Below are 19502 nucleotides of genomic sequence, written 5' to 3'. Positions count from 1 at the left end.
GAGAGTTAAGTGTTATACTTAGAAGTGGCATATGAAACTTCTTTGCAGGCTATTTGCTCAAATTCTGCATTTCAGTCTAAAAGTACCAGCAGCTGGACAAAAACATTTGACTAATCTGCTGTTTTCTGCTGGTATTTTCACACAGTCCCAGGACTCATGACTGCTGTGCTTCATAGGGCTGCAGCCAGGTACTTTGCATGTTGAATGATGTAGTGCAATGACAGTCGGGCTTTTCCCATCCTGGGAAGTTTCCACACCTTGGCTGAACATGGCCTCTGTCAGAGCTGGCCATGCTTTGATATCCTTCTGCCTTTCTGCAGCGCAGGAAGTTTTCCTTTACCCTCCTACCCCATTCCCAGTATTGGTACATGGATGTGCCTGCAGCAGCAGTTCTCTAAAGCCACAGCACTATGAAAAACATGGTGATATTTTTTCATTCATCTCTTCGTTCTTGAGATCTTTTACACTCATGCTTTTCAGCTTCTCTGCAAATCAGAAAGGAAACTTTCAGGAAGCTTACTTTAAAACCAAGACTGGTAAACATGAGTTGACAGTCCCCAGAGAAAAAATGCTGCAGAGTGGACAGTACTGTTTTGCAGCAGCAGAAGGTCCATCCACCACCATCAGACTGTCTATCTCTATCCCACTGTCTCAGGGTGGAATGCATCTCCCAGGGCTTGCCACTGGCTTGTAGCAGCAGTGTTATTGGGAATCAGTCTTTGTTGTTTCCCCTCCTTACTTCTACTTCTGGGGGGATGGTGGAATGACTTTTGGACTACAGCCGTGTGTGGAGTGTAGAGTCAGGTTTGTGGCAAAGAAGTGAGCTAGCTCACAGGAATCCTTTGTTTTGTGTCTTTGTGTTTCAGCGAGGTGAGAACTGCAGAGGAGAAAGCTTACTATTTCACATGAAGGAGGGATGTGTGTGATTCCCACCCTTTCCTCATGCTGTGGCAGTCAGTGTGTGCAACATACTGCGTGTGTGTGCATCCCTGGATGGTTGATCCGTGGTGTTTGTTTGTGAATGGGGCGAGGGCTGTCTGCTAAGAAGTGCTGTCAAGAAGTGTAGTTGATGGACGTTGGAATATCTGGTGAAATTTGTGAAGCAGTCATGCAGTGTTCTTTTATCTACCTTAGTTTAACTTAGGGCTGTACTATTTGTCTGCCCAAGTCCTGTGGTGGTAATAACAGGGCTTGAGATTTTCTCCCCCACTTCTCTGTTTCCCCTCCCTTCTTCCACGTTTCTTTCCTCTCATTTTCCTTCTTGCCCTCTCTCTCTCTCTCTCTCTCTCTCTCTCTCTCTCTCTCTCTCTCTCTTTCCCCCTTCCCCCTCCCTCCGGCAAGGCTGATGGATATGCAGAGTATGTTAAGGAGCAAGCAATACTGTCACTGAGCTGATGGTGCTCAGTGACTCCTCGGGCTTCTGGCTGGTCTGTACTGCAGGAGCTTGACACCCTGACCACTGAGGCATAAAAAACAGAGAATTGGAAGCCTCAGCCTGACAGGCACTGGAGCATCCCCCAGAGAGGGTCCACGATGTGTGTCTGTGTGTGAGTGTGGGGAGGAGGGCAGTGGGGATGGTGGGGGAGGAGGGCAAGACAGGAGAGGATGAAACAATGAAATGTCAGCCCATTCCCACCCACAGCCCTGCCACAGCAGTGATAAATGTTTGGAAAGTGCTGCTGCCCACTCCATGGCGTGCACAGCATCAGCATGGAATGGACTCTGTGCAGCTCCAGGAGAATAGGAGAGAGGAGAGAGAGACGGATGGAAGGAGAGAGGAAGGGTTCAAGGGAGAGAAGGAGAGTGCTGGGACAGCTGAAAATGAGGTGTCTGTTGTCCAAGGGGACAATGCTCCCCCTTGAGATGAAGGTCTTGCAAGTGTGAAACAGCTAATTGTGAGCTTTGTTTCAAGCCTGGGGTGCTCCCGTTGCAGGAAAGACAGGACAAGCTTTTCTATGCACTCCGTGCAAACAGCCCACAACAGGGATCTAGATCTGCTGTCCTGTCCACTCTGTCCCTGGGTCCGTGCATTGCACAGCTCTCAGGAAGGACGTAGCAGGAAGGCTCGCTCCCATCTGCTTTTTTGTGTCATATCAGTCAGGCAGCACAGCTGTTTTTTTGCAACTAAACCAGGGCTAAATCTTTGAAAATCTCACTTCCTGTGGAAAGGAGAAATGAAACCCCGGGGGAAGGTTGTGTGTGATAGCTTTCTGTAGAACAGGTATTCACAGAATGAAAGGATTTCAGTGTGCCACCATCTGCACTGCCCTCCTCCCCACACTCACACACATTGGCAGGAGAATGTGACCATGACTTCAGGTCTGGGAAACATTTACTCTCACAAGTGAAGTTCCTATACTGACTGCTGCCAGTGTGCTTTTCAGGCTTGGGCAAATACCAGAAGCATAGGCTGGGACAGAGATGAATGGGATGACCAGGAGCTATAAAAACAGGGAAAAATCAGGGACAACTTTGGGTGAGACAATAGCCTCAATTGTGTTGATGCAGAGGCAAAATGGACCTGAGAGAAGCTGCTGTGTCCTGCAGGAGAGAGATGGATCCCTGACTGATAGAAGACAATGGGGAGGCTCTTGCCACTGGCTGCAGTATGTCAAGTGGCTCCTACCATCTCTTTGGGCATTGTCAACTTTGCTGTGCCTTACTCTTTCAGAATGAGCACTCTGACAGAAGTAACCTTCAGGCATTGAAGTAATCTATCAGCCATAGGGACATGAGCAAAGAAGAATTGTAGGAACTGTGTACTTCCCTGTGAAGAAAAGTTTGAAACAGCTCAATTTTTCCTGGCTCAGGGTGAAGTAATGCCATTCCTTAGAGGCAATAAGGAAAACCCTACTCTGAGCTTGTTGGCACAACAAGGTGTTTTAAGTGTGAAATCACTTGCTGCTGCATACTTTGGACCTTCTCTCTAAGGAAGCTGTGTTGGGAAGAGAGAGTAGGTTGCTCCTAGTAAGTGTCAGGGGTCCAAAGGGCTGCAGAAAAGAAACAAGGAAGAGATGCTAACAGAGACTTCCTGTAGCAGACTAGTGATGGGCTGGTCCTGCTGTCAGCACACTCAGCCTGTTCATCTTATGATGCAGGCAGAGAGGTAGTTTGTTTTCATTGAAGCAGAATCATGTGGAGGAGATAAAGCCATCCTGGACCTGACCCTATGTTTTGGTGATCAGGGCATCATCCCCTCTTCCCTGGCATCATCCCCTCTTCCCATTTATGCCAGCAAATGGCCTTAACCATGGCCACTCACTAGACAGAAGACCCAGATGTGGTTTCCAGGTTGGGTCTATAGATTGTATGGGACAGGGGTGCTGAGTCTGAGCTGCTCAGGACACAGTGTCAGGGGTGCACTGCCTAGCTGAGGTTATGGCAGCTCCTGGGTATGGGATGATGGTGGTGCCAATGCCAAGGAGCAAAGCAGGCAAAGGTCATGGCAAGAAACTGCTGAGGTCTGTCAGCCCTCAAATCTTGCCTTAGGAAACACACACTTTCTCCTGCTGTGCTGGGCTTGTATATGTTTATATGCGGGAGAGGAAGAAGGGAAGGAGGAACAAAGAAAGAGAGGAGGAAATCTGTAATTCAAGGAACATTTCCTAATAAAACAGCAGAAGTATTGGCATTTGTGTGGTGGAGGGGTCAGGTCAGAGTCCCATGGTGCAAGGCTGTGTTCAGAAGAGCTTGCAGCTGAAGTATGAAGCAGGTGACATGTGAAGAGAACAAACAGATGGGAAGAATGGGAGTTGATGAGGAGATAGACATAATTTTTCAGGCCTTTTTTGTACCTTTGTCTGGAGGGTTCAAATCTGTCTGAAACTGAAGCAAACATCCCTCTCCTTGAGTTACAGTGTTGGAGAAATATCTGGGATCACAATATGTTTTCCATGACACGTGTCCAGTATCTAGAAATTAGCTGGTTCATCTTCTCCTGCAGCAGAGACTGTATCTGGACAGCTCTGTCCTTGTATTGTGCTTCTCACCTGAGTCCTGTAGGGCTGGAGAGGCAAAGGCCAGCCCCATCAGTGTGTCCCAGAGTCTTCTCAATCCCTCCTTATTTCCTTGCTCCTGCAGCAAGTTCAGGAGGCCTGGGTTGCAGCACAAAAAAGACACCTAGAAGATGTTTGCACTTGTTTACTTAAAAATTTATTCCATATTCCCCTTCCTCAAGGCAGAATGTCCACCAGTGCTTTTACTGTGGCTGTCAGTGGAGCAGAGCACACAGTGGAGAGCCCCTTTACCTCAGAACGGTAACTGTCATCTCAAGTCAAATGATCTTTTATTCTGTCTTTGTCTCTTTAATTTAGGGAGCGAGTTTTCTGGGAGCCCATACAGCCACCCACAATATTCAACATACAATGACTCCTGGAGGTTTCCCAACCCTGGACTCCTGGGTAAGTGTTCATCCCTGTCTTGAGAGATCAGAGCAAGGTGTGCAGTGTTTGTCCAGCCGTGGGGTGGGCAGAATGTATGTCCCAGCTTGTCCTCAGTCCGGCTTAGACCCAGAATGGGACTGCAGGTCTCCACTGGGGTGCGTGTCTGCTCTTGGTTCACTTTGCCAACAAAAAGACCTGCCCCAAATGTCTTGTCTTCCTGCTTCTGATAAAAATCCTTCCAGAGACATAGGATATTGCTAGAAAGCAAGGTCACCATGTTTTTTGAGGGTAAGGGACCCTGTTCAGACAAAACTTACGGTGCCAGTTTGCTTGCAGCCAGTTGTAAGCTCCACTGCTTCCTATGACATTGCTGCTTGCTCATGTGTGTGCTTTGCATTTCTCCCTGATCTTGTGTTGTGTTCCTTCCCAGTTGTGTGTATGCCCACTCTATCTCTCCCCAGCAAGGGAGCACTGGTACAGTCTCACTGATGCCAGCATGGTCCTTATGAGCAATGGGAGACAGAAGCTCTGTAACTCCTGCAGGATCACGGCCCTCATGTGAAGGATAAACATAATCCATTTTACACCCCGTCAAAACCTGGCCCACTTTGACCTTATATACATGTAGCATGCAGTAATTAGAATTTTTCCCTGCATAATTTGCATGGATGAGGTAAGTAAAATACCAATTAATTGTCATCTCTCAACACAGGAGTAGCATGCCTTAGAGATTTCCAGATTTATGGATGACAGGGCTGTTATATGTGACCTCCAGCAGCGAAATAATTTTGAATTTTTGTCATACTTTTTTCAACCAGTTTCTTTGTTTTAAGTAATTGAGTCCCCATGTAATTGAACCACCCAGGCTGTATTCATCATGGTTCTTGTCCTTAAACAAATCCTTTGGGAGCAATAGACAGTCTCTGCCTCTCATGCCATGGTGCTGGTATAATGCTGTTATTTGCTGTGCCACATTTAAGGGTTTGTTAGTGCTTCCATCATAAATCAACAGACAGATCTTCAGCTAATATGGATGGGCATAGCTGCACAAAGCCAGGGGAGTCCCTGTGGTCAAACCCACTGTTTCCATGGCCACAGCCAGTGGTGCTGGCAGAATTTTGGTTTAGCAGCATGGGGAAGATGCTTTTGCCAGAGGCAAGAGCACACACCATGGTTTCTTCATTTCTCACTTTGCAACTCCTTTTGAATCAGGAAAGCTGCTTCAGCAATGCTCTGCATCATGAATAGTCCTGGGAAGCCAGGTTTTGTGTAAAACAATGAAAAGAAACCTTAAAAAATTTTCCTTCTGAAGTGTTAAAGAGATTGGCATGATACTAAAAGTAAATGACAACCCAGCTCTCATCCTGCCCTTCTTAATGAAGATAGGACTTCTGGAGAGGCTCCTGAGCTGTTTACAATGTTCCTGCCTGTGGATATTCCCCTCCATTAGAAGGGTGTGCACAGTATCTGGAGCCATCCCAAAGCCATTCCTGAGCAACTCCACTGGCATGGGCATTGGCCCTTCCATTCTGTCAGCAGTAGGTTGCAGCCATGGCCTGCTCAGCCGTTCATTTGAGGTGATGGACCTCTACCATCTCTGAGCATGCTGTCCAGGGTGCTGGGCAAGGCAGGTCCCTGTGATGCCCTCAAGATGATGAAGATGGGTTGGTTTGGATCAGCAGAAGATTTTATACAGAGGCTAGTCATGAGACAACTGCTTGCTACCAGGATCTTTTACCTGTGCAATACCCTTTTTTCTACATTCATCCTCTTTTTCTTTTCATTTCCTTTTTGGATCATGCATTTTGGGGGCAAATTCCAACTCATCTTTGACATATGAGCAGTTATGGGGATAGTGTGCTCCTTACAGCAAAGCTCATTCTCTGGCTGGAGGGGATTTCTTCAGCAGTATTTACTCAGCAGCGTGCTGTGAACATGTGTGTAAATGAGGCAAGGGCAAAAAATCAGAATTTTCCAGAAACTGTAGCTTTCTTGAGACAGAGGTGTTTAATGCTAGAATGTCAATGCTGATTTTTTTTTTTTAATATAAAATATATAATCTTGGCAGCCTTATTTTTGTCCTCTTCAATATACTTTGCTTCAACATTAAAAAAAAAAAAAAGAAAAAAGAAATGCAAGTTTTTGTTCTGCAGCAAGTCCTAAAGATGAACTTACCATTTCAGTTCAGTCTGGTGACAGAACTGGGGGAGACTGGAGTTTTTTGGAAAGGGAATCCTCTGTCTGACCATGAGTAGGTCCAAGTACAGTGGTATGATCTGATCAAGAATGTGTCTGCAATCAACCACAGTCTATGGGTCAGATGTCTCTTGTGCCTCACAGAGACTCCTCTAATCCACAGCTCTGCCTTTGTCACTGGAAGCCTGATCCTGCAAACCCTTCTCCCTGGTGCCTGATAATCCTACTGGTAGCTTAGGGCAAGTAGGAGTCTGTGGTGGGGCCTTAAAACCTGCCCCTGGTCTCCCTGCACACCCAGAAGGTGCTGTGTGATGAGCCTGGGCACACGCAGTGGAGAATAGGTTAATTTGCACTATATCCAGGATGCTTCCACTCCTCTCAGGAGTATACGTGAGTGCATTTAGTAATTCTCTCCTGAGAACAAGCTTTGGCAGTATCGGCCTCAGAGCAGAAACCTTGACAAAATTAATCAGGACTAGTACATTGCCTGACACAGTTTGTTTTACAAAGTCCTGCTCCTTTCACTGAGATGAAAGTGTAATACTGTAAGCATTTAGCAGCACCTACGTTCAATTAATTCCCTGTGCTGGCAAGGAAGAATTGCACCACAGCAATCACACAAGTCTGAGAACTGTGAAAGAGGAGCTAAAAGGAGAAATGCCATGATTTGCAAGTGGAGGAAAGAACACTTGCATTGAAAAATTATATTTGGGGGACAGTAAAGAGAGAGAAGATGAGAATAGTGATAAAGCTTTAGTTTTTAGTCCCCAGTTTTGTCCTGTGTGTGTGGAGCAGCAGGGAGGGGTATGTGGTGGTGTCTTCAGGGGAAGGCAAAACCATATTCATGCAGACACTGGGAACTGGTTGTCTGGCCCCAGCAGAACACCAGCTACTCACCATTACCCTGCTGTCTGCTGTGCCCTTGCTTTGATGCTTCTCACCTCTGTGCCAGAAACCAAGCCTCTTCTGCCCCAGCTGTCATGAAACCAGTGCAGATGGGAGACTAAGCTCCCTCCTCTCTGGAGCAGCCCCAAATTCTGTGCCCCATGGCTCCTGGGGAAGAGCAGACAATCAAGCCATGGTCTCTTAGAGTGGTCAAAAGAAGCAAGGGCAGAAGAAATCTGTTATCTGCTGCAGCTTTGCAGTGTCTTCTTGCTCTTGCATCCTGCATCACCCTGGTGGCACCAACACCTCTCTTGGTGCCAGAGATATGACCAGCTTTGCTGTGGGAAATTACTCAGTCCCACCTTGAGCACAGCAAGAGTGAGGACAGTCCCCAAGTTCCTGGAGGAATGTGCTGGGAAGAGGACATAAGCCCTGGCCACTTGTGTGGTCTGGCTTAGTGGCTGAAGTAGGCATCTCCATGTCACGGCCAGACAAAGAGCTGATGGAAAAAACATCTTCCTTTCTTTTTCCCCCATATTGTCCTGCAAATGACCTGAAAGCAGTACAGTGCAGGGATGCACATGGAGGCGCATGCATGAGCGCATGGGAGGCAAATGTGCATGTCTAGGTCTCAGCCTGTTACTGTTGGCAGCATAGGATCAGCTCAATATGTGCATGCTAAGGGCAGATAACAGCAACACTGTCTAATGAAGGAAAAAGTCAGTTTTTGTTGGCTTGTAGCATTTGGCCCAATCCTGCTTACTGTTTTCTGCAGTGTCCCTGCTCACATGCAGGTGTGATCCCTGTGCACTGCTTGAGAGGGTTTGGCTGCACCATTGCTGTGCCATGTCTGCCAGTTCTGGCAAGGCATTGTGCAAGGGCAGGGCTTGAAGCCTCTCAATTAGGATTAGATTCAATTCCTCTACGGGATTCTGTGGAAAGATTAGAGAACAAGTAGGAACTAGAAATGACTGTGTCAAGAAATAAATTGATGACATTATGAATTAGAAAGGAAAAATGACAGAAGGATGGACTAGTCTGTTCTGGATGGGGGTATGGTGACAGGAAGAGTGAGTGATTTCATTTTTCACTTTAAATACAAGCTTATTTGATTGCACTGCTGAAAAGCAAACTGGCAAAATCTAACTTGAGAGAAATGTAAGGCCTTTGGAATGCATGGGAGAAATATTGGGCTTTTTGTGGCTGCACTGAGTCAGAACAGATGTGGAGGAAGAGGGAGTGTGAAAACAAAGGCTCTGACCCCCAAAAGACCCCATTTACCCCAAGACCTCATAAAGCACTGCATCCAGCTCTGGTGGGACCCACACACTACTCCATGAGTCAGGATGAAATTATTTGGTGCTGCTGGATTCCTCCTGTGTGTTTTTCACCCCTCTGAACTGAGCTGCCATGGCTAGCACTAGTGCTGCTGCCAGTGGAGACTGGGATCTCTGACAGCCACCATCACTCCCTGCTTCACACTGACCTCCTGGTGCTGTGATGGGTGAGGACAGCAATTCCACCTGGCTCTTCACTGGGCTGTGAGTTGTTTTACCTCAAGGTACTGCCTGTCATGATCCCCAAGGACATCTGTGCAGCTGGATTGGCCATGAGGGGACTTGGGCCAGCAAAATGGACACCCCCAAGAGGGCAGCTCCCAAAGAATATCCCCAAAACCCCAGCTAGACATGGCATGCACATTTCAAGGTCAGATAGGTTAACTTTTGCCTTTGGTCATTCAAGAGTGGCCAATTTGACCAGGGAATTTTTCTGTACTTTCAATGGCTTGAGTTTGGCTGGGATACAAAGTATATAGCATTTAATTTTAGGCTACCCATGAGAATGATTTTCACTGTCCTTGTGAAGCTTTCTAGTATTCTCCAGGAAATAGAGCTCCTGAGGCTAGAACATCCTGACTAACCTTATGTCAGTTACATGGAAGAAGACTATCTGTCCAGCCCAAAATACCAGTTGTGCCCTCAACAGATAACACAAGACTACACTTGTGTAAACATAAGTGGAATGATGACCTGCTGAAGGGATCTGCTTTAACACCATTGGCTATGGTTTAAAACTTTTTACTTTTAGTAAATAAACCTAGGTCAGATTGTCTTCTGCCTAGGTGTTTGTATACAGACATCTTTGCAAGTGTTTATCCTGGCCAATGATTTCATGGACTCTCTTGAATTATTTTGTGTATGGTAAAACTATCTTTCTAGTCAGCTAGGACCACACTCCTGAAGATTGCTTTACTTCGTTTAAACACTTTTAAGTGGGTTTGTCTGATTTTGGATGTTTGGGTCACTAAGGATGAAACAGAGGACAACACAGACTCACACACTGTGTGTAAGCTCCTGTTTTGCCACAGCACTGTGCAGGAGACACATTTGAGTAGCCAAAGTCCTCTGTTTCTGACCTCTCAGGGTTGCAGAAGCAGAGTACCGCATGCTGTGGTAGAACACTGATCATGACAAAGTTTTCTTCTCTGACCAACTGTGCCGAGTATTGCATTGCATTGGGCAAGAGCAAATGCTGCTTCTGCTCTGTTTTTTGCATGCATCAGCTTGTGATCCCTTGAAAATGAAAAGCTGGATGCTGGTGATGAAGCCTGAGCTGATCTCCTAATGTGGCACTCTGGACAAAAGCAGCCTAGAATGAACATCTGGGCTTGCATGTCAGATTGAGCTTGTTGGACCCACAGCAGTGAGGTAGCCCTTGCATTTTGCTAATGGTTAACAGCAACTTTCCCTGAACTTACTCTTAAGAGTCTGGCTGTGTTATTCTTACTCTATGCCTGGGCTTTTGAACCAGCAGCTCTCAAGTAATCACTCAGCTAATTTTGGAGTGAACAGCAAAGTGTTCATTGGGAGGCTGTACAATAAGAGGACACAGCAGGAGGCTCTTCAGCCTCCCAGAGGGAAAGGCTTTTGGTTTAGTCAGAGAATGTTGCCAACAGCACCAGGCATGCCAGCTGACTTTCCCTTCCAGCTCCAGAGGGTGTGCAGGGCCATGGTGGTAGAACAATTGGGACACTGCTACACTCAGGCTATGCCCAGGGGCTGGGCAACCATTGAACCTGCAGGAGCAGTGTTTGCTAGAGTCTTGGATGGGAAATGAACAACCAAAAAATGCACCTTTGGCTTCACTGCCACTGATGCTTTCCTAAAGGGTCCACAGTCCCTACTGAGGTGGTGGCATCACCTTTTCCTAGTGGGGCAGCTCCTCACTGAAGCAGCAGGAGTCATTGTCTCTATGGCAAGTTACATCCAGGGCTGTGAAGACCTTTGACAGTGTCTTCTAGACTGCTTCCCATGTGTGTTGAAGGCAGAGAGCTTAGGATGGAAGGCAGCTTTCAGACAGGACCACTCATGAAAACAAACTCTACATCCCTGACTACTCCAGAGTTGTTACTTGCAATGGCTCATTGTTTCTCATCCAAACCTCCCTGCTGGTCTCAAATGCATGTGGCTGAGTACAAGTCCTTCCAGAGGGGGTCTTCCACACTGTGATTTGCCTCACATCCCATGCATGTGAAACTGGTGCCTTGAAGACCAAACTGGTAACACCTTGGAGAGAGTAGCTGGTAGCTTCATGGTAGCACCTTGAAGAGAGAAAACTCCCTTCTTAGGATGGATTGGAGTTGCTTTCATTGCAGATATGCTTGGAAGGTTTCTTAAAACTGGTGCTGGCTGGACAGATTGGTATCTCTCTGGATACCAGTCAAAGACTCTTCCTTAAAACAAATATTCTAGGTTCCTGTTGATCCTTGGGTAATCATCCTATCTACCAGTGCTTAGCCCGACAGAACAGAGAATTTTCACCCATATTTTTCAGGTCTTTTCTTAGTAAAGAAGTGCTTTCATTGAAATACTTTGAATGCTTTGGGGTTCAGCCTCTTCCTTTTAAAAGGAGGGGGGAAAATCAAAAAGTCAGAGTATGATAGTGTGATGGGGTTGGAATATCTTGACTTTCTGTTCTGAAAAGTAATTAACTTATTTTCATGAAATAGATGAAGTTGATGTTTTGAGTTAAATAATGGAAGAAGGTCTCATACGGCAAGCAGCAATGCAGAGCAATGGTAGCCCCCTTCTCATGCAGAATGCATGAATGCAATTTTCATTCTATTTACCCAGCCTTTATTGAAGCTTTGCCTGGAGTGCTCTCTGACACCCATTGCCAGAGCACTGCAAGCTGGCACCTCTCCACCTTTGTCTTCCTCACAGTGGTCTCATCTCTCACAGGCTCCCCCTATTACTACAGCGCTACAGCCCGTGGAGCAGCCGCACCAGCTGCTGCTGCTGCCTATGACCGCCACTGACACCAGAGCTCAGGGCAGCGGCACTGACAGCACGCACGTCTGGGACAACCATGACAAGTCAACTTGCTGCCACCATGCCAGCCACTCCAAAAGGGAAGGAGAAAGTACCTAGTAGGAACATGATAAATGAAATTTCACTCTTTAAGCTTGTTGAACTGATTATTGTATTCTTAAATCTGGTTGGGTTCTGAATCCAACAGAGAAACAGGAGGAAGTGGTACTCCTGAATCTCTGTGTGGTCAAAAATGTGTGGTAGCTTCATGTTCTTTGCAGCCGGCTGGCTACTGCTTTAATCGCCTGCGGGTGCCATGGCTGTATCTGGGGATAAGGAAGAGGTGTGAGCAGCTCCCCTTGGGGCAGTTCCCTCTTGCTGCACACTGAAACAGGCTGTGAGACTTAAGGCAATTTTCTTTTCTTCTTCTTCTTTTATTTTTCTTTTTTTCTTTTTTTTTTTTTTTCTGTGTGTGTGTGTGTGTGTGTGTGTGTGTGTGTGTGGCAAAGACAAAATCAGTCTGCTCAACTTTACACAAGCACACCACTGTAAATATTTGCTTGTTTGTATTACTGTAAGAGTAGCTTAAGCATAAACAGCAACACTGTACAAGTATGAAGTCAAAACACACCCAAAAGTGTGTTTTGAAACAGGTGCACTGATTCAAAGAACTCAGTAAGCTTTAAGCAACTTTGAACCAGGTTAACACTCATTGTGGCTGTATTTGGGGCTGATGTTGTTTCTATATAGAGCATCCTAATTGACAGTTGTGTGTGATCATGCTATATGCTGTTATCAAACACTGGGCAACTGAAAGACATAGGCAATTTTGTGATACTTTACTGCTTAATATTCATTTATGTTCATTTGTCATCATACTAAACACTGGAACAAATTCATTGGTTTCAAGTTAAGCAGCATCCAGGAAGGAATTTCTAAATAACAGTTGACGCCTTATATATATATATATATATATATATATATATATATATATATATATATATAGTGTGCTAAATCCCAGTCATGAAAACCCTGAGAGGAAGGCAGAGAAATACTGTGGTTATGATTTTTGTTAAGTGCATATATTGATTGGGGTGTACCAGGCATGAGGGCAGCTGCACTCCTTTCCAAGCCAAGCTGAAAGGGAAATTACTTGTTTTGAGGTGTCTGTACATTTCTGTGAAGGCATTGCAGATTCCAGCACTGTAGTCCAGACATGACTGAGGGGAATTTTGCCCTGCTAATTCTGTGTTTCTTCCCTCCTACTTGAATAAGAAGCACTAATAGTCACACATTTCAATATGCACCTTGTGGGGGGCTAAATTAAGAGAGCAGAGCAGCAACAAATGACCACTAAGCAGCTACACCAATCATTGCCTCTCCATGGAGACAGGAGAACTGCTCATCTCTCCCTGAAGCCTCCCCCTAGCCCAGACCAAGGCACAGACAACCTCAGCCACATAAGAATGATAGGCATGACCCCATCCCTTCCCCCCTGAGAGCAGTGGAGAAGCTCTCTGGTCCTGTTGAGATGAAGACCTGGCTGTAGCCTCCTTGCTTCCAACCCAACCATCCTCATCCACCCAGAGCTGCCTGGACTCTTCTGAGGGCTTATGTTGGTGCTTGCCAGCAGAAGAAGGGCTGTTGGTGTCAAACTTCAAGCAGGTATTCACCAGGTTCCAGCTGTACAAACCTTTCTCTGGCATCTCCTGAGTTAACACTATTCTCTCTCCTCCCTTCCCAACTCATCACTTGTGAAGCATATCTGGTATCTGTAGTGGCCACAGATCTGATGAGAAATTCCCTCTCCCACTTCCAGTGGCATCTTCTCATGGTATGGAAATACAGCCACCACTTCCAAGTTTCCAGGGCAGATGTGTTCCAATCCTCAGCAGCCATGGAAACATCACCAGCTCAGTGACATTTCAGTGTGATGTTCACAAACCCCATCAGGAATTTTATCCAGGGTCTTATAAACTAACTTATCTCTAAGTTTTGTGATAAACTTATCAGGGAGATGAGTGCTTTTATTCTTTCAGCAATTAATCACTGATACACACCTGTTTTTAACAAAAGACAAATAACAGCATGGAAAATTTATGCAAGGAATCTTCTGAAGCCCTGCTTTGTGTTCATAACTCTCTGCATAGCCCATGATTGCTTTCACTCCTTGGACAATACTGGAAAGGGCATTTCTGTCCCTGGGACCACATGCATGACCCTGGCCAAGGGGTGTGCATTGTCTAAACACATGCACCTTTTCTGTGAGCTCAGGAAGGGATGTGTCTGTCCAGTGCCTTTGCTGAAGAGATGAGAAACAAGGGTTTGACCACCAATGCTGGTGATGTATCTGGAGCAGAGGTGTGCTGAGTTACATCAGCTGTTGGGACACCATCAGGCTTGGCTAAAACAAGTGTGTGTGTGCCCAGTGAGGGAACTGCAGCTCGTTGGCATTGGGTCCTTCACCCACTCTGCCTATTCTCCTGCAACCACATTACTTTTACTTGTTTCCTCAGCATCATGAATTGTGTTTATGCACATGAATTCAGATAACGTTGAGAAGACCAAACCTGAGATTTCAGCAGATGTTATATCACACTTATGCCAGAAGGGCTGGGGACTTAGGAAAGACATGACAGGTGTGTTTCCCCTGAATGATGGATGTGTGAATGCCACTGGCTGAAGTGACCCAAAGTGCTCAGGCCTGACTAGCCTCAAGGTTTTCATCAGGGCATCCCTTGGCCTGCCAGGCATGGTGGTGGGTTCCATCCCATGTACTCTGGATGCACAGGCAGCTACTGAGGGGAAACCCAAAACTCCCACTCTTCCACATGTGAAGTGGGGACTTGTGCCTGATCCATCTCCCAGAACATGGCAACCATGGCTCACTCACATCTGCTGGGACATTCTTCTGTCACAAACAGCCAGTATGAGTTAGACCGTGGAATATTCATGCCATGCTGCTGGAAAAGGCACTTCTTGACAGTACTTTCTGGTTTTGGAACTATTTCACCTGAGATTTACAAATTGCTTTCCTCAGAAAGACTTTTTGTCCTCAGTCTTCATTGTGGGTATTCTCCTAATTGGAGAGTATCTTTGAAAGGCACTACTGGTAGAAGGTGGTTATCTGGGGAGGACAAAGGATTGCCTGCCTCCATCCATCCTCTGTGGCCTCACTATTTCACGGAGAAGGGACTACTGGGTGAGGTGGAGACAGGAAGCAAATGACCCTTAGGCGCTGCAAGGAGGGGAGAGAGCCAACCTAGTGCTGGGCTTTGGGGTGCCGTGCTAATCCTTTACTTCAGTGCCCTGTGGAGCAGTGAATAATTACTAAACCCTTGCAGAAATCAACCCCATGAAGTGCCTTCAGGCAGTTTCAGCACTGAACTCTGTAATACACTTGGTTCTATGGTGGGTTTTCCAGTACTTGACACTCCAGCAATAATTTTGTCAAATACATTGCTAAAAAATGAAATACAGGATAAAAATTAAATCTGAGAGGTGAAGAGGAAAAATGCTGCTGTGAGACGAAATCAACAGAGGCCAGAGTCAAGATTGAGTGAATGAGGGGAATTCTGTCTTGTTGAGGAAACCTTCAGTTAAATGCTGTCAGACTGTGACAATAAAGGAGATACAAAATGTTGTGGACACTGAGTTTGTTTATCATCTGTGTCTGAAGGTCCTGTTATGAAGATATTATTGTTAGGCAGCTCTACTGACTGCAGAGCTCTGGATGTCTCAGGACTAGATCAACAGATCAAAAGTTTTCTTTGTTCACTGTTGAAGCAGAAAAACACTCAGGGCTCTGGTGTCATGGGGCCAGAGAGTGACTGTTCACTCCAAGATGTCTGAGAAGTTCTCTGTTTGGACTGGCAGATGGTACGACAACATCAGTGCTTGAGGCACTTGGGAAGGAGGTGGTGGGGAAAGAAATAGCACCAGGGTACATGGAGCTCACAATCTGTCACCCCTCCTTGACTCCCTGTGAATAAATCCTCTTAGTGATGTAGTGTAAGGGCAGCGCAATAGGAGAGAGCAGATGGTGGGTGAGGGATGTGTTATGGCCTCACTGTACCAGTTTTAGCAGTTACTGTATGTTGATACATGCTTTGCCATACTGGTTTTAGCTAATGGGATTATATTCCTGCTTTTCTTTTCCTTTAATTTATGTATTTTACACATCCTTCAGTATGAAGGAGAGAGGAAGCCATGTAATGGTTGTGCTTATTTCCAGATGTGGGTACCCATAGCTTCAACAGCTGTGGCCTGTAGCAGAGTCAGCCTGTGTAGCTGTCACTGGCTGCAACATGGCTCTGACCAAGTGTCCTTCCCGGTACCATGCTCTTCTCTGCATGCATGTGCCACTGGGAAACATGAGGCCCAAGAGGACTAGGCTGATCTACCCCATGACTCTGTCCCAGCAAATTCTGGAAAAACCTATTTTTTCTTCTGGATTAATTGATGAAATGTTAGATGAACAACAGCTCTTGGCTAACGTGCCCTGAAGTCTTGCTAGGCGTGCAAGTGATGGTCACATGTGGGTGTTGTTAGGTGGAGCTGGGCCAGGCAGCCTGCACTGACACAGGCGCTGGGCACACATTCTGAGCTGCAGCCAACTGCTGCTCCACTCTGGAGGCAGAGTGCCCAGTAGCAACACAAGGCTGGAGATGCCAGCTGGGAAGTCCTGTAGTTTCTCAGACCTGCTCTTGACACAGGTACGTGTTACTGCAGTATGACAAACAAAAGGATCTGAAAGGATCAAAACCAGTTAAGTGTTCTTGTTTTGGTTGAGCTAATGAAACCTGACATGCAAATGCTGAATGAAAAGCATGCCAAAGTGGTGCCCAGATTGCTCACCTTGGCATCACAGCTAGCATAGGTGTTAGCTCCACTAGTGGCCTCACACACCAGTCCTGTGAAAGGCTCACAGAATGCAGGAGCTCCATGGTGGGAAGCCAGACTGAAAGGACTGAGTTAAACACAGCTGCAGCATTGCTAGGTGAGCAGGCATGCATGTAGGGATTTCTGTCTACACACCTGTATGTGTAGGCACACTTGAGTATCTCAGAAGCTTGCACAGGTTGTGGAGAGGTGGATCCTAGTCCTGCATCGGCCCCAGACACCACCCAGCCAGACCCCTGGCTGGTCCAAGTTTTCTGGCCCTGCCTTGTCTAAATGAGGTGGGAAAAATGGCCAGTGGGCATTTAGACCTGCCTTTCCCTTTGCTGAGCCTCCTGTGGGAAAAAAAAATCTTGTCCTGGTTTTTCACTTTCTGTAGTGGCCTTTATACATTTTGAAATTACAGAAACTCATTTCATTGCAAATGGAAAAAAGGACAAACTTTTTTCTTACAGACAAACAACTATGTATTAGGGACTTCTAGCATCAAAGAAATACATATCTATTGTATCCACCAAAGTCTGCAATGCCTGCATTGAACCTTACTTCTTCAAAGAGAGAGGAAAAAGAAAGAGAGGGAGAAAAAGAAATGCCTCCTCACCTTGAGAAGTACATACAGACAAAAAGTAACTTATAAAAAAACAATTCTAAAAATAACTGTTGAATTGCCTTTGAAAGTAGGGGATAATATCTGTTGCAAAACAGATGAAAAAATGCTTCTTAAAATGTGTATGTTTTGTATTCTTTTTTTCTAGTAGGAAAAGAACAAACTTGAAATCTTGGTGTTTTTTCCTTAGTGCTGTGTGTTGCTTTTGTGTGTTATAATATTTGAATGTAATTACAGCGGTGCCAATTTGCCAAAGACGTCAAACATTATTTTGGGGATTTTGTTTTGGGTTTTGTTTTGGGTAGTGGAAGGGGAGGTGGGCTGGGGACCAGGGGTGCTAAGGCATGGGTCAAAAAGGAGGGGCCATTTGAAGGGGTTTTTTTCTTCCTTTCTTTTTTTTTTTTTAATTATTTTTCCTGTCAATACTGGAATTTGTGATTTTATTCTAAGTTAAATGGTTGACTGCAACACTTTTTATTTTTAGATTAGTTGAAGAAACATGCAATAAGATTGGCGTAGTTCAATATCTGTGTGTCTTTTCATGAGAGTGACTGTTACTTGTGGACATTTGGTTTTATGTAACCTTTATGTGAGATAATTATTTGTAAATATTTACCATAATTTTATTGGTTCCTAAAATAAAAGTAATTTTTTTAAGTTTAAAATGCCTGATTTCACTCTTGTCCTCACCTTGTGTCCTGCCTTTCTAGGGAAAAAAATCACCAGGTAGTTGCATTTGAAGTGGGACATTGGAGGCCCTCATGAAAAAGCATCCATCAGACATGGTCAGTCATTGCAGCCGGTGTCACCGAACACCCTCTCCATTGCAGCATGGTTGGACCCAGTGAGGTGCTCCATGCTGTGGCAGAGCCCATGCCACCACAAAATGATGAGGTCAGTGTCAGTGAAGAGTGTCAGGTTCTCAAGTGTTCCTCGTCCTGTGGGCAGGTTGTTCTCCCCATGAAGTAGAGGCACCCTCCAAGAGAACCTCAGGTACAAGATGGAACAGTTTGCTGGGGACTGGAGTCAGGTACTGTTCAGAAGAACCTGAAGACATCTTTCCTGTCTGAAGACCAAAGTGGTTTGGCTGAGCCTTCCTTACTTTGGAGAAGGGCTCTGTTTTATTGTGCTGCTGTCAACCATTCTTCTGTGAGAGAGTGTCCTCTGGCTGCTGAGGGAAAGGGGCCCCCAGACATGGGGATTTTTGCCCCAGCAGTCTCTTTGTTCCAAGCCAAAATCTCTTGTAGAGTGTAGGACAGGTGGGAAAAAGCCTCAGCTTCTGCCCGTGTAACTGCTGGCCAGAAGAGACAGAGTTGCATTGGGCCCTGGAGCATGGGAGAACCCTCCCTGCCCTGCCCTAGAGTTCATCCTGGCTGTGTCATGAAAGGCCTGTACTGGCATGTGTATATATATATACATATATATTTATGTGTATATATATATACATATATATTTATGTGTATATATATATATATATATATTTACATATTTATTTATTTATTTATTTATTTATTTACTTACATATATATATATATCTTGTCCTGGTTTTTCACTTTCTGTAGTGGCCTTTATACATTTTGAAATTACAGAAACTCATTTCATTGCAAATGGAAAAAAGGACAAACTTTTTTCTTACAGACAAACAACTATGTATTAGGGACTTCTAGCATCAAAGAAATACATATCTATTGTATCCACCAAAGTCTGCAATGCCTGCATTGAACCTTACTTCTTCAAAGAGAGAGGAAAAAGAAAGAGAGGGAGAAAAAGAAATGCCTCCTCACCTTGAGAAGTACATACAGACAAAAAGTAACTTATAAAAAAACAATTCTAAAAATAACTGTTGAATTGCCTTTGTATATATATATATACCATTAGTAACTGGAAAAATCTTGCTAGCCATTACTGCCATATAACCCTCTTTTAAAATGAGCTATAGCTAATGATTAATGAATAATCTATTCTTGATGAGTTACATATAAATGTATCTACATTTGGATGCACAGGCATACTTGAGGGTTGCTTTGTGCACTTTCTGATGCTTTCTCAAGCTCACATTCTATCCACCTGCCATCTCATGGCAGGACCTCTGTCCTCCTCTAAGGGCATGCATGCCCTCAGGACTGCTATCTGGTCTGTGTGGCCAGAGCCAAAACTTTTTTGTAGCCTTGAGTTGTGAGCAATATTCTGGGATCATCATCATAGGTGTCTTGGATGCACTAG

At 45.3% G+C, this 19502-nt stretch overlaps 1 protein-coding gene across 5 annotated transcripts in view; it reads left to right on the top strand.

Moving 5' to 3' along the window:
- The window catches only part of PAX5 (paired box 5), a 133638-nt gene extending 116030 nt beyond the window's left edge, over nt 1-17608 (top strand). For all 5 annotated transcript variants that reach the window (XM_085567604.1, XM_085567602.1, XM_085567605.1 and 2 more), the window contains 2 exons: nt 4314-4400; nt 11705-17608. In XM_085567604.1, coding sequence (XP_085423730.1) covers nt 4314-4400; nt 11705-11781 — 164 coding nt within the window. In that variant the 3' untranslated portion in view covers nt 11782-17608. The remainder of the gene's footprint in view (nt 1-4313; nt 4401-11704) is intronic.
- Nucleotides 17609-19502: the final 1894 nt, after the last annotated feature.

This window comes from Lonchura striata, chromosome Z, assembly GCF_050655825.1.
Source record: "Lonchura striata isolate lonStrDom1 chromosome Z, ASM5065582v1, whole genome shotgun sequence".
In the NCBI taxonomy this organism is placed as follows: domain Eukaryota; kingdom Metazoa; phylum Chordata; class Aves; order Passeriformes; family Estrildidae; genus Lonchura; species Lonchura striata.
Note: the sequence above shows the minus strand (reverse complement) of the source record. Positions and strands in the feature narration are given on the sequence as shown.